The 14,492-nt window shown below is 39.5% G+C and overlaps 1 protein-coding gene across 1 annotated transcript in view; it reads right to left on the reverse strand.

Moving 5' to 3' along the window:
* The window catches only part of SI (sucrase-isomaltase), a gene marked incomplete at both ends in the record, with an annotated part of 50,477 nt that extends 41,878 nt beyond the window's left edge, over nt 1–8,599 (reverse strand). The window contains 5 exons of the mRNA XM_082486997.1: nt 2,401–2,552; nt 3,249–3,358; nt 3,446–3,566; nt 6,846–6,925; nt 8,476–8,599. Of these exons, the coding sequence (XP_082343123.1) occupies nt 2,401–2,552; nt 3,249–3,358; nt 3,446–3,566; nt 6,846–6,925; nt 8,476–8,599 (587 nt within the window). The remainder of the gene's footprint in view (nt 1–2,400; nt 2,553–3,248; nt 3,359–3,445; nt 3,567–6,845; nt 6,926–8,475) is intronic.
* Between the last annotated feature and the right edge of the window lie 5,893 nt (nt 8,600–14,492).

Here is a 14,492-nt window from a genome sequence, read left to right on the forward strand (position 1 = left end):
ATTTTTATCTTGGCAATATAGTTAAATGTCTTCCTAAGAAACCAATTGCACCAGAATGGTTGAACTGCTTTGCATTTCCTAAGCAACACCAAATATCATCCTGGGTAAGGATCTCCCACAGCTCATGGAATCAATGAAAACATTACATTTCATGCCTTTTGTACATAATCGCGGTCATTTTCCTCTTTCATTCCTCTAAGACTTGGAACATTTCCAGTTGGAAAATGTATTAAAATTGACCCCTACCTAGAAGTAGTTTGAGTTTCCATCACTCGCCGCTTTTTATACGAAACAATCATAGATAGAACATGGTTGTGAGTTAAACCACATTTAAACCAAAGAGCAATTGGAATGAAGCTGATCCTCAGATATGAAGGTTATCTTCAGCTTCCTTAAACCAAGAACTTACAGGGATCTGCAGAAACACAGTCTTTCCCCAAAAGCAGAGAAAATTACTTCCTTTCAGATGGCAAACTAACTCAATGTGTATTAACATCATACCCAATTGCAAAGGGATATGCTTTTATCTACTCACTTTATGGAGTTTTACTTAGAAACTCATTTTACTGTTGTGTTTTCGCAGGACACTTGTGACACTTTACAGTCATGATATTCATATAGAGGAGAATAAGTTCTCTTGACTTCACACAGACAAAGCCACATTAATTTTCAGGGACTTTATCACTTCAGATGTATTAGTACATTGTAACTACGGTTATCACTATAACTATGTCATTATCAGTAAATTCTTTTATGCATAAAGAGGCCATTAAACTATTAAATAAGTACACAGTGCATTAGTGATTACAAACACTGCATGAACAAGTGACAAAACCAGGGGAATTTAGGCTTGCTACAGTTTTAATGTGTTCATATTTCATTTTCTTTATTTTGAAAAGTCAAAATGCTAACACTTGAGAGAGGCTTCACAGGTCAAATCCTCGTCTGATGTATTTCTGTCCAGTTTTAAAGATTCTAAGGACTATCTTGCCCACCTGGGAACAAACTGGATTCAAACAAGTATTTTTTTTTTTTTTTTTTTTTTTTTAGGATGAGGGAAGTTTGTATTTCCAATGAAACTATGGCAATCTTTCAGGTTTTCTTGCAAATGATGATGGCCAATAGGTCAACCAGAACTCTAATTCTTTTGGAGGACTCAAATGGAACAAATGATGATGGAAGGCTGTAGGTTTTACAACTGCCTGGATAATTAGGACTTTTGTAGTTAACTGTAATAACATCTTGGTCCCCACTCTTCCTTTTCCAAAGAGGCCTCCCTTTTGTTTGGTTGTTTAAGAGTTTGGGAAAGCACTCATCTCGTGTAAACAACTTTACCAAGGATTTCTCTCTGCGGGGCTGCTCTCGTCCCATGCTCACAATAGCTTTCTTTGAGATACTCAAACGCCGAGTTAAGCATCATTGTAATTTTTTTTGTTAGAGACAGAAAATGCAGCCACTTTTATCAAATTAGACAAAAGCCTAAGGAAAATACAGACAATCTTCCAGAGCACTGCTTCAACAGGGTTCTGTTGGACTAGATTTCTTATTCCCCCTCCATGGACCTGTTTAATCAGTCAGGCACTACTGAATACCAAGTCCGTCTTTTGTGCTCTCTATAACTGCAAATCAATCATCACAGAGGATTCTAAGCAAGACAACAATACTAATAAGAGCACAAAAATAATCGCTTATTAATTAAACTTGGAGCACTGATAATCCAACTGGCCTAACACTCTGACAGGTAATCATTCTTGCGCTGATTTAAAAAGCATGTTCATCCTGACGCTTCCCCCTTCTAATGGGTCTTAGAGCCATGCCGTTAGGTTGGTAGGTTTGTTTTATTTATTTCTCTTTAGAACCTAAAGGGGATGAAAGCATTGGGTGTACAAGTCTGTCCACTATTTTACTTACAGCATTACATGACCAGCTGATGAGCAGCTTGCACCAGCTATTCTTGGATATCACAGGACTAAAGGGCAAGCCGGTCTTAGTGATTCAGGGCTTCCCCGTGATTGCGACAAATAAGATAAAAGATGCAATGAAGAGTGCTCCCTTGCAATTTGAAGCACCGGCAAGAGTGCTTCAGATAATAATAATTCCTTGAATTGATGAAAGAAAGTAGCTGCAAAGACTTCCCTCGTATTGGAGGGAAGTGAACACAGAGCCAGACCTAAAACCTTTTAGACAGAGCTCTCCACATCACAGAATTTGTTTCCAAAGGCCTTGCAAACGGGCTTGCAGAACATGCATCAGTCAAAAGAAGAGAAGAAGTAGATTACATGTCCAAGAGGGCACATCACATATGGCTTCTTGGACATACATTGCTTGTAAGGCAACACGGGCTTTTGGAGAAAACCACTGACATCTGTATTACACAGAAAAAGCATCAACGTTACTTACAGTACTCTATCGTTGCTCACTCTGGTCAGCACGATGCCAAAGGGGTTCTGTTTCACATCCACTCTGTAGTTTAAACTGGAGGCTGCAGATCCACTGAAAGGTCTCACATGCTCATGAGGGACTTCAAATCTTTGTGTTTTAGGATCAGTGATCTGCACATATTGAAACAATGGAAGTGTTGGGCTTTTAAAAACTAATGCCTAATTCAAACATTTTCCAGTATTAACATATATATCCAACTCAGGATATTCCCACCCCTATCCCAGTCTCCTCTTCTGCCTTCATTGTCATTCACTTCCAACTTTCATCACTCATTTTCAGCCATTTCCCTCATAATACATGACCCTGTGTTTCCCTGGCTCAGCAGGAACCCACCACAAGAGGAAGGTCTTCCACAGACGAAGCCCCGCTCAACCCCAGAACCCATTGATACCCCACATTCACAGCACGGACTGTTGAGTTTTCCGTAGAAAGGAAAAGTCTTTGGAAGAGCTAATGTTGTCTGTCAAAATGATTGTGTGATATGGCCGGGCCACAAATAAAAAGTAAACATATTTATCCCCCAAATTATCCTATGATGAGGAAAAAAGGGAGATAATATAAAAGCTGAGCTTTTCAAAGGTCTCAGTAATTTTCATGCAGAAATCTCACTGTGCTAAACCCTCATTAACCTGATGCGTTGAAACAGCAGAGAGGACAAAGAAAGGAGGAGCCGACTACTTCAGTGGGAGTCATGAGAGTGCATCAGAGGGATTAATCCAGCCCTCATAACCTCACTGCACAGTAACAGCCAGCCTACAGTCTTGCACGGAACATGAACCTTAACACAGCATAGAAAAAAGATTAACCTTGAACCGGAAGCGATTCGGTGTTTGATACTCTCCGGTGAGGAGGACAGTATTAATATCGTTTCCAAAGAGGGAAGGTGATGGCAGCCTTGTTAACGTAGTCTCGAATCCTTGAGAAAAAACACAAGTTGCAATGTTATTGTGTTGATTTGGACACTGTCATGTGCATAATTTGGGGAGCTCAGCCCACAACTTACCTGCCTTAGTTGCTCTTGTCGATCCATCCACTTTGTACCCGTGATTTGAAGGGAAAAAACACCAGGGCACACTGGTATCTTTCTCAGGACTCCAGCAGCAGCCACGCAGGGTACAGGTGCTCTGATTCAAGGACATGAGGGGCACAAATGAGCTGATTTTACACAAATAAATCCTCTGTACTAAAACAGTTAAAATGCACATGGAGTATATTTTACTCCAAACACCAGAAACCTTAATAATATGTGCAATCAGGTCAGCTCCATCTCTGAAAATTTAACAGGTGAATTCAATGACACAGAAGACCCTACATAGAAAGGATTTTTTTCTGGATTCAGAGTAGAAATGTGCTTATTAGACATTAATACTTTCTTAAAACTGCAAGATCCACAAGCAAAATGAACAATTAAAAAGAATTATTGAAACACTTGAGCTGTGGGAGATGCATTGTAGTCTGACCAAAAGTCACACACTGGAGAGACGGTAAAAGTTATAATTGTCTTAACAACTGGTAAACATCTGGTTGTTAAAAACCTGAATATGCATAATTGATCATCATGTATAATATCTACATTTTAATATAATTTTCCCATATCAGAACTGTTCAGATTGCTTCTGCAGAACCTCAAATTGAGATAAATCAACTTTTTTTAAAAAGCAAACAAACAAACAAACAAACAATCACATTGTTTAAAGCATATATCTCAGCGTAGTGGCATCAACCTTTACACTACCTTTCAGTAGTCCAATAAGCTACAGCACCTTTGCTTTGCTGTTAGGAATTAACTTATTCATGTGCTGTTTGCATGAGTTTTATGTTTGAAGATAAGATTTGGGTAATAACATCACTAAGTTTCCGCACAATTTCTCACATTAAAAGCCCAATTCATTGCTTAGGGCAAAGGGCAGTAGTAATACAACAAGTTTTACTGAGGGCAAAGGGCAGCATCCATAAGTGATCTCAGGTATCCAAATCCAACGTGCAGACCTTGAAAACCTTTCCCTCCACCTGCCCACTAACAGAAGCTGTTTCTGCCTTCATCTGATTGTGCTCAAATGTTTTTGGTGTTTGTGCTGTGCTTCTTTAAAATATTCTGCAGCTTGAAACAGGTGAAGTTGGTCCGAAATCTCTGTTGCCGCTGTCCTGAGTGGCACTTGTTTTTTGGTTATAGAGCTCAGCCTGGTCGGTGTCAGGTCAAATGCTTTTCTCAGCCTCTGAACAGAGCAAAGATAAGCCAGCTCCAGCCAGAAATCGTGCAAGTGCCGAAGGAAAGTAAGAGGAAGCTCACAAAGCGACTGGCTTGGGAAGTCTTAGTGCGTTTATTCAGTAGTGATTGCATGGAGCACAAAAGTCTCTGCAAAAGCAGCCAAGATAAAACCCAGATTCACCAAACAGATAAATTGTTGTCTCTCTGTCATGGACTCGTCACATCAGAAAACATGTATACTGCCATTTTCATTAGGTTCCAAGCAAAACCTTGGAGGAGAGCTATAGTGACTCATTTCCCCCACATTGATCCACAAATCAGTGCACTTTCTAAGGCTGAAAAAAAAACATTCTCACTTTCTACCTTCCCAACTCCCACCACGAGAGCTCCCTATTTCCCATTTTCTAAACTATTTCAGAGTAAATACCTATTTGGTTTCCATACTTCTATCCTCTGCAATCCTACTCATTTTCTGGCGTCATCTAGGACATCTTCCCTGAATAAACAAATCGAGACAGACACTAACCTGCTATATGAGCTCAGGCAAATCATAATTTTCCCAGCTGCTGTTTATTCTGAAAGCCACTAACAGAAACCACTACAGAAGAGTTATGTTATTCTAAGCAGGTAACTGTAGTTTTACAGCTCTGCTGGTTGCTGTATTAGAAGAGCCTAAAGGAAAACCAAAATGCTTCCAGGAGAAAATTTATACAGGAATGAATAGACACACTGAGGTGGGACTCTGGCTTGTGTCAGGCATGCACCCGGCAGCTTTCATCAGGGCACAGGTTAAAGGTGATACTTATTTCTAATCCTGTGAAATCTTCTGCCTGGTCTTCACTAAGGAAAGAACAGATTCAGGAATAAATTATTTTACCTCTAATTCCAGAGCCGGTACCCCAATGTTCAAATCTGCATATAGCCCTACTTCTCTGCTGGTATCTAAAATTTGATTATTTTTAATTTTTTTTTTTTTAATCAGTGGTGGTAAAAAGCAAGGGCAGACTTATAATAAGGCTTACAGTTGCAACCAGAGCAAAACTCTTTCCCTCACTGTACGATGAGTGCAGCACTTAATGTGGGGTGACTGGTTCAAAGGTAGCAATTAAAGATTAAAGTGATCTGCATGACTGCTCCTACCATGGTGTGCTTGCTCCTGGGTGAGCAAAGGAACCAAAAGAGTAGAGGAACAGGCTGTGATTTGAGCCTTTACTAACCTGTTTGCCCACAGGACGTTATTGAACTATATATTATAACAAAACCCAGGGCATGACAGAAGCTTTAACAACTGTCATTTCTGGAATTAGACTGGGAATTTCCTCAGAAACTGAGAGAGCTGGTTAATCATTTTGTATACCTCTGTGAATGACATAAACATCACACATCACAATATAGTCACTATTTTTTCTCCTAAGCTGCTCCCCCAAACCAAAGAAAGATGTTAGGCTTCCACGAGCTTCCATCAGAAAATGAGAACATCCATCTTAAAGATGAAAAATAATAATGATAATAAAGATAATAACAATAAAGATAAAAACAAGACCAACCACTACAAAAATGTTCTGAATGTGAGAGCAATGAAAAATTAAGATGGTACCTTTTAATGGGAATCATAACTAGTAGATTCTTAAGGCAAACGGTCAATTCTGAACTCTGCGTTCTCCCAGATAAGAGCCACCATAACCAGGAAAGGAAGACATTGAAATTGAAATTGGTTCTGAAAGGAAACTGTGCGCATGTCTCTTACATTATAAAAGTCTTTCACATCTGGGTAAAGCACACCTTCGTCTGCTATTTCTGAACTATTATAAATGTTAGTACTTGACCATCAGACAAAAAGACCCTATTCAGGCAAAGTTGTTACAAGTAAAGAGGGACTTTTTTAACTGCTTGGTGTCTTACTAATTTTGTTTCCACCTATCCCAAAACCAAACTGCTGGGGAGTACTTTGGCAGTGGTCTTCAACCTTTGACAGCACACTCCTACAGTGGCTAGAAAAATCAGATGTTCTTTCAACGGGCTGAAATGGATTATACAGGAGTTAAGATTCCTTGCAAAGTGTTCAGGCAATCACAGATTTAAAAATGTTAAGAAAACAATGGATACAGTAGTGACAACTTAAATTTTTGTAATTAAGCACGAAGCTTGATGAGATAAAGCTTATTTTCTGATTTTTTCTAGAATGTTTTCCAACCTTTGTTGCTACTTGATCCGGGATGCAGTCAATTCTCTCTGCCATTGATATATTCGGACATTTTGGTGTAAATTTAAATTCTGTTAGGGAAATAAATTAATGGGTTATTACCAGGATTTCCAAAATGTATACTCTAACAATTAATACAGATTCAACTAAGTGTAAACTATTGCTAGTGTGATTGATCTTACCTTTGAAAAATTGCACACAACTATTTCAGATAAAAGTCTTGTTTTAAAGTTTTTGAACATATGGGTGACATTGATTTTATTTCTTAAGGTATACATTAATCCAGCTTTCAGTAGTCCTGTAGCTCAATATGCATTGCTTTTGGTGAAAATATATGCTAAATTAAAATCAGAATAACTTCACTTTTTCTTAAATGGTACTGTGCTGCTGCTCTCACAGGTGCTCCTTCCCCTGAAATACTGCCACAAATTCTTCCACAGGATCTTGAATTAGAGCATCAGGTAAAAGCACCTTAAAGCTCCATTAGGTTGCTCCATAAGATTTCAGGTTTGTCAGAGCAAATTTAAGCAGACCTCTTGACAACTTCAGCTGACAAAAGGGTACATGACTGTTGTTCTCTTTGTTACTTTACATATATTTTGGAACACTCTGTATGTTTCAAATGAGAACTCTGAAGTGTATAAATCTTGTCTCACGCTGAGATGCACACAAACACACAGACTCCCCTGTTTGCATTATCTGCAATATAGGCACTCGCACTTTTTACTCAGGCAGACTCGTACTCATCTTATAGAATCATAGAACGGTTTAGGTTGGAAAGGACCTTGAAGATCGTCGAGTTCCAATCCTCCTGCCAATCTCGTGTCAGAAACAGGCAGAAAATATGCAGATATTAGTCTGTATGGGCAGTTTTACTAAAACACCAAAGTGTTTGTTGTGTATTAGCAATTATTTTTATTTTACTGCCATTATTGCCTCCAAGATTTTTGCTTCAATCCCTGTTTGTAAATGGGATTATTCACACAAAACGGAACCATAAAAGCAGAGATTTATAAGATGCTTTATATCACATCCCTGTAAGAGAAGTGGTTTCTAATGTACCAATACATTAGCAGAAAACACTATAGGTTTTTATGGTTATAATATGTGTTCCACACAATTTGGGTGCTTCCACACTGCCTCCCTGATCCTTTTTCTTTTTTTTCAGTGTTCTCTTTTTTTATATCCAAAATTTTGAAATCATACCAGTTCTATGTTTATAAAACAAGTCCAGTCTTATGAGGAAGGGATAAAATTTTTTTTCATGTCAATAAATTATGAGTCATGATATTTATTATGTTCATGACTAGTAACTATTCATATTATCTGTAGGAAGGATTGACTGTTATTCACCTTTGGGTAATGATAAGACCATAACAGTAACACTGAAAGTCAGTGCTTTTTCTTTTTTTTTTTTACAGCACTTACAGTGCTTTTTTTTTTTTCCCATCTCTTGAATGTCCACACTCTTGAAAAGTCTAAATCAAACATTGATGGAAATGATGCCAACAGTTCATTCCTGAAGCTCTGTGGCATTTACAATAGTCTCAGCAAGCAGAGATGGGCAGTTCCCACTCAGGGGTTTTGCTCTGGTCCTACAGCAGCAATGGGAAGCACTTACCTGTCGTTTTGATTCCGGACTGTCCTGATGCTGAAAGCCCAATGAGGATACAGGTTACGATCAACACCAGGCAGAAGAGGACGATCAGAGTGGTTTCCAGCCCACTGAACTGCCTCTTGCCCATCTAGATCCAGAGAAACACCGTTGGTATAAGGAAAACAGAAGTAAAAGCTTTGAAAACTCTATAAAATACATTACTAAATTAATAGATTATTAAAATATATACATGATTCAAGTTTTAAACCATGTCCCCTAATCCCAGGCCTTAAATAAGACACTCCTTAAGGATTATGTGTAATAAATCACCAATTCAGGATAATTTACACAGCGCAAGGTATTTTGTTCCCTGCAAACCGCTTTATACACAAAGAACAATTTTCTCCTGAGATTAACTATGGAGTTTCTTACATGTAACTGAAGTTCCTGAAACAGACCCAAACAAAATCCCCTTTCCTTTTTTTTTTCCCCCAAGTTTTCTTTCCTTCTTTAGAACAAACACAAACTATGTCCTGTTTTAGAAAGGAGGATGTTGAATTGTTAAAAATATGTTTGACAAAACCTCTACTCAGCCCTGATTGCATGCTTGCAACGCGTGGGAAAGGCAAGACATAGGTAACAGGGTAAGTTACTTATTTGTAAAGTGGAAGAATACATCATGCGTGTAAGCCCATGGGATTTCACAGGGGCTGCAGTTCAGTGAAAGCAGACGAAACTGCCAGGAGAGGTACACTGGTTGTGCCGAAATCACAACTGAAGCGAGGGAGAGTATGTAGGTGGAGCCAGTGCCTTAAAAAGCTCTGTAAAACTTGTGTTTTCCCCAGTCTCGCTATTTTTGTGAGGCACAGTGGAGCAAGGCGTGCTGCGCCAAGGGGGCTGTGCTGGCCGCAGAGGCAGCTGCTCAGCCCTGTGTGAAGAACACCACCGTACCATTAGCGTTGAACTGTGCGCCAGCAATAAAACTAATTAAAACTAATCTCCAGCATCCAGATCGATACACATCGGCAGCACCTACTGGATTTTACATATGGTTAAGAACATTTAACCATATAAACCAACCTTAAATACAGAGAAATTAGAGGTTTTTAGTCAAAGCAAGAAAGTGTGGGAATACATTTGCATTGCACTGGCATATCAACACACTTTCATGTGTTTTAGTGATGACCCAAAGGAATGAAAAATACTTTAGAAGAAGCTTTTGTTTGTGTGAAATAACAGTTTAAGTATCTTGTATATTCTTGCCTCACATTTCTTCCAAGTATAACCTATCACCCCACCTGCACCTCTGCTCATGGAAACCCCACAGCCACAGGAATGAACAGTAAAAGCAATACTGACCCATCAACAGTCCCCAGAAGAGTAAAGCTCGTACCTAGGTAACTAAGTGCTTTTCAGTGCTGTGATTAATAAAGAGGCTTTTCTAAATAACATAGTAGTATTCAAATTTTCTCCATTAATATCAAAATACAGAGTCATTTTTAATATTATGATTATTGTTACTCCCCCAGGCAATACTGCATTTAAAGTCTGCAACTACACTGTATATTGAAAAGCATACTTTTTAAGGCCTGCTCTTCAAAATGAGAAAATGATACCCCAGCAGTTTGTCTCCCGAGTTTCCTTTAACATTGCCTGAATATATGTTGACTAGGAGTCCTAAAATATTGCATTCATTTTTCTGAAAACTAGGATTTTATTGAAGTTGTTGTCATCAAGCCCTACTCCTCCCTGCCCCCCCCCCAAATACAATGTTGCATTTCAGTTCTTTCCTTCTCATGGTCTCCCCCAAGACCTGAGACTTCAGAAATAAGGCTTTATAATTTATGAATGCAAGTTCTGTTGTGTGATGTGTACCTCAGCAGTGAGGTAAAGGTCTCCAGAAACTTGGATGCAGTAAAACGAATGACATACCTTAGAGCCCCGCTGCTTCCTTCATCTGCTGCTCTTGGTTGTAAAGCTCAACATCAAAACTGATGCTTTATCCTTTGCTGTTATCAGTTATTGCATTGTTTGTTAACCGATCTACCAATCGCGGGCACATACATGATTACAGACAGATTGCAGAAATTCTTTGGACTGAACATAGCTGCTGTGATTATTGCAGCCAAGGAATGGCTGGTTAATTAATAATATTTTGGTTCAATGTGACACATCAGGTCCTGCAAATGAGAGAAAAGCGGCAATAAAATGTCAACAAGCTTATCCATCTTGCATGACTAAATGGTTTTTGTTCTTTTTTTTTTTTTCCATATCTTTGTTACTAGAAACTTCATGAAACTTTCACATTTTGTCTATCATTTTGTCTATCATAGAGCAACTAAGATGATGAAGGGCTTGGAGCATCTGCCTTATGAAGAAAGGCTGAGAGCGCTGGGACTCTTTAGCCTGGAGAAGAGAAGGCTGAGGGGAGACCTTATTATGGCATACAAGTACCTAAAGGGTGGGTTGAAGGAGGATGGAGCCGGGCTCTTTTCAGTGGCTCCCAGTGACAGGACGAGGGGTAATGGGCACAAGTTAGAACTCAGGAAGTTCCGTTCAAATACACGGAAAAACTTCTTTACGGTTCAGGTGACAGAGCACTGGCAGAGGCTGCCCAGGGAGGGGGTGGATCCCCTTCTCTGGAGATTTTCAAGACCCGCCTGGATGCAGTCCTGAGTAATGTGCTCTGGGCAATCCTGCTTTGGCAGGGGAGTTGGGCTGGATGATCTCTAGAGGTCCCTTCCAACTCTGAAAACTCGGTGATTCCGTGATTTCTGCTTAAGCACCACAAGAAGTCATTAAATGTTCCCAAATAGGGAAAAGAGCTATTAAAATAGTTGCAGGAGATAATTGAATTTATGACCATTAAAATTTTTTTTAGGAATGAACTATACAGTACTAATTTTAATATTAACATAAACAGATTTCAAAGGATACTAACAAGAAATGGCAAAAGCAGAAGAATAAAATGATGAAAGACTAACATGGAAAAGAGTTTATCGGGAAGAAGCTTCAATCATAATCTTAATATGAAACCTTCATAAGTAACTAGGTTTTGTCTTTTTCTCATGACAGATAGATAGAGTCTTAAGATTAAATCTTTATTTTCCAAAGGAAATCTTTCAATTCATACTATGAAAATGTTTTCAAGCTATTTTTCAGTAATGTAGAAATGGCTGAGAAGTGCCACTTGTATTTTTTGAACTGTTCACAAATGTATTCAATTTCCTGAATATCTCACCTCCCACTGTGAAGTGCAGGAATGACATGTGGTCTATCTGAGCACAAAGGGAATGGTTCTCTTTTCCTTGTTCAGCACTGAAAAGAAAGAAAATCAATCATACATATAGAGCACTGGGGCTCTCCTGTAACCACCCATCTTACACAAATCACCGCCACCACTCTCAATGACCCGTTATTTAGCTCTCTCACCCTCTCCATTTCATTGTAACATCATGCATATCCACATGCAAAAGGAAGCTCTGGAAATGTAATTCTAACATCCCTCTCAATATTGCTAGGATGCTGCTTTATGAGTGCATATTGAGAAACAATGGTTTCACAGGGCTTATGAAGATATCAATGGTTTGGGAGGCCTAGGGGTTTTGTTTGATGCATGCCTGTTTTCCAAGGTTTATATCTTCATTTAACTGTTCCAGCAAAGTACTCAGTCTGGCAAAGCATATGGCCATGTGTTTCATTTAAACATGTCTGCAATCACCCTGCCATCAATATAACCATTTGCTTAAGTGCTTTCCTGAATTCACGGTGCTACAAACTTATATTATCAGTCACCTAGTGAACATTTTCTATGCCACTTGAGAGCATAAAAGCACCGAGCAAAAAGGTCTCACAAGAGGGTTAACCAGCAGGTTTCCTAGCTGAGCATATTTTCGTTAGTCTACAAAGGACATCAACAACAGGGCTTGCAGGTCAAGATTTGATATTGAACTCCAAGAAGCAGCGATGGGGAAGGCTCTTCTGTCAGGGACACTGGGATACCATAAAGACAACCAAGAACTCTATTAAATCAAGAGCTGGAACAGCATGGTCTCTGCTGTGTCCTGCTTTGGTTTCTAGGAATTAAGAGCTGATGTGTTTCTGACAGCTGGCAAGCAGAATTACTAGAAGCTCAGAAGTATAGGCTAGACTGTAGAGAATAGTGTAGGAAAACAAGCTAGGAAATTAGGTACTGTTAAAAACGTAGTAATTTAAAAAGAGACTTCTATCTCTTAGTTTTTAACATGTCCATTCTTAATTAAATCACATACAACTTGAAAAACTTGTTAGCTGGTCATAGTTAGCTCCATGGTTGTATTCATTCAGACATTTTTGCTAACAATTGAGTTTTCAGCTAAGGGGCAGTTTTAGGAAAAAGAAATAGCTTACGCTTTTTCTACGGTTTCACAAGATTTGTTTTTTCACTGTTTCTCTATCAAACATTTACTTTAAGTTACAGTTTGGAACCCTTAATTCCTGGAAGAAGCTGCTTGCAGATTACCATTTCAGTCAGGAACATAATCGTTAACCATCACGGAAGGACGTCTATCACAGATCCGACGGCAGCACACTCCTGTACTCCCCACATGTGATGTTTGCATGGCTGAAACCACTCTACAATCACAGTTCAGCAAATGGGAAACTCTTCAGTGCAGCTATGGTCATATTCAAGGAAGGAAGAAGGCTGAGCAGTTTTTAGAGGCAGCAATGGGCAAACCTTTGCTCAAAGACTCATCCTTCAAGCCTAGGACAAAGAAGCTATCTTGATTTACCTTCTGCACATGACAAGGCAGCTGCCAACTGAAGTATCCTCCTTCTCTGAAATACTAGATGCAGCCCTTGCTCCTTGAGAAGAAGAAGGAGATATCAGCCCTTATCGGCTTTCTGTGTACTGACACGCCAGTGACTGTTCAGTGCAAAGAGCCACAGGTCTGCGCTCCACTCCCAGGTCAGCTTCTTGTTAGCTGACTGTCAGCTGCCAATCATCATGCGCTCATCTTTCTGTTTGCTTCATGATTTTTCCACATGGGTAATGAGATGAAAAGAGTTCTGTGAATGCTTCTAAAGTCTTTAGAGGAAAGGCACTGTGTGAACACAGTGTGAACAGCCCCTTGAAGTTTCTGGCTGCTAAGCCCTGCCTTGTGGTCTGCTACCTGAGGTGCTGGTCCCCAGTCACCTGCTCTGGTAGGAGCACCCCATGGCTCCCCCACGCTTGAGTTCCTCTCCCAGGCACAGAGACAAGGGGACCACGCACAAGTCCCTCCCTGGCAGTACAAGCACAGTTGATTATATCTAAATACATCTGCATATATCTGAACATTACAGATCCTGCATACATTGAGTAATAACTTACTTTTCCTGAGACAAAACAAATATCCTACTTGGGCAAAAGTTAAATAATTGGGTCAAATCAACATTTTTGTGAGTCTGCTTCTACGTGATACCATTGAACGGGTTGTTGGCAGGAAACCCAACCTGTTCCTGCTGTAGCTCTGCTGCTCTAAGTCTGTTTATACCGGTGATGAATTTGCTCCCAAGAATTTCAGGACATGTTGGCAAACTAATGAGGCAGATGCACGCAAGCAGAAAACCAGTCCACATTCAGCACAACTCTTAAGAGAGCTCCTGGGAACCCCTTGATGAAATTCCACTATCAAATAACAAGCAGATCGCATGGATGTTACTCCTGCTTCCCAAACCTTCCTCTTTGACACTGAAACCACAGAAGGCTTGTTCTGGTGTTCAACTAAAAGAAAAAAACAACTTCCAAATATAGAAGCACAGCTCCTCTTCATACTGTAAAAAAACAGGCTTTAGAAACTCCATTAGAACAATCCCAGCCCATAGAGCTAAGAGAAACTATAACTACACTTTTCCGATTCTTATATTCATCTGGAGAGAAGACTGGGTGCTTTCAGGTTTATTTCTCTTTTTTACATGAATAGTGAATAAAACACATAGTGCTGGAAACTAGAACTCCTCAATCTGAAAAGAGTATCTCTGCCTTTCTAGTGAAGTCATTGCATGTTTTCTCTGGCTTG

Source organism: Vanellus vanellus, assembly GCF_965231255.1.
Source record: "Vanellus vanellus genome assembly, chromosome: 8".
NCBI lineage: Eukaryota > Metazoa > Chordata > Aves > Charadriiformes > Charadriidae > Vanellus > Vanellus vanellus.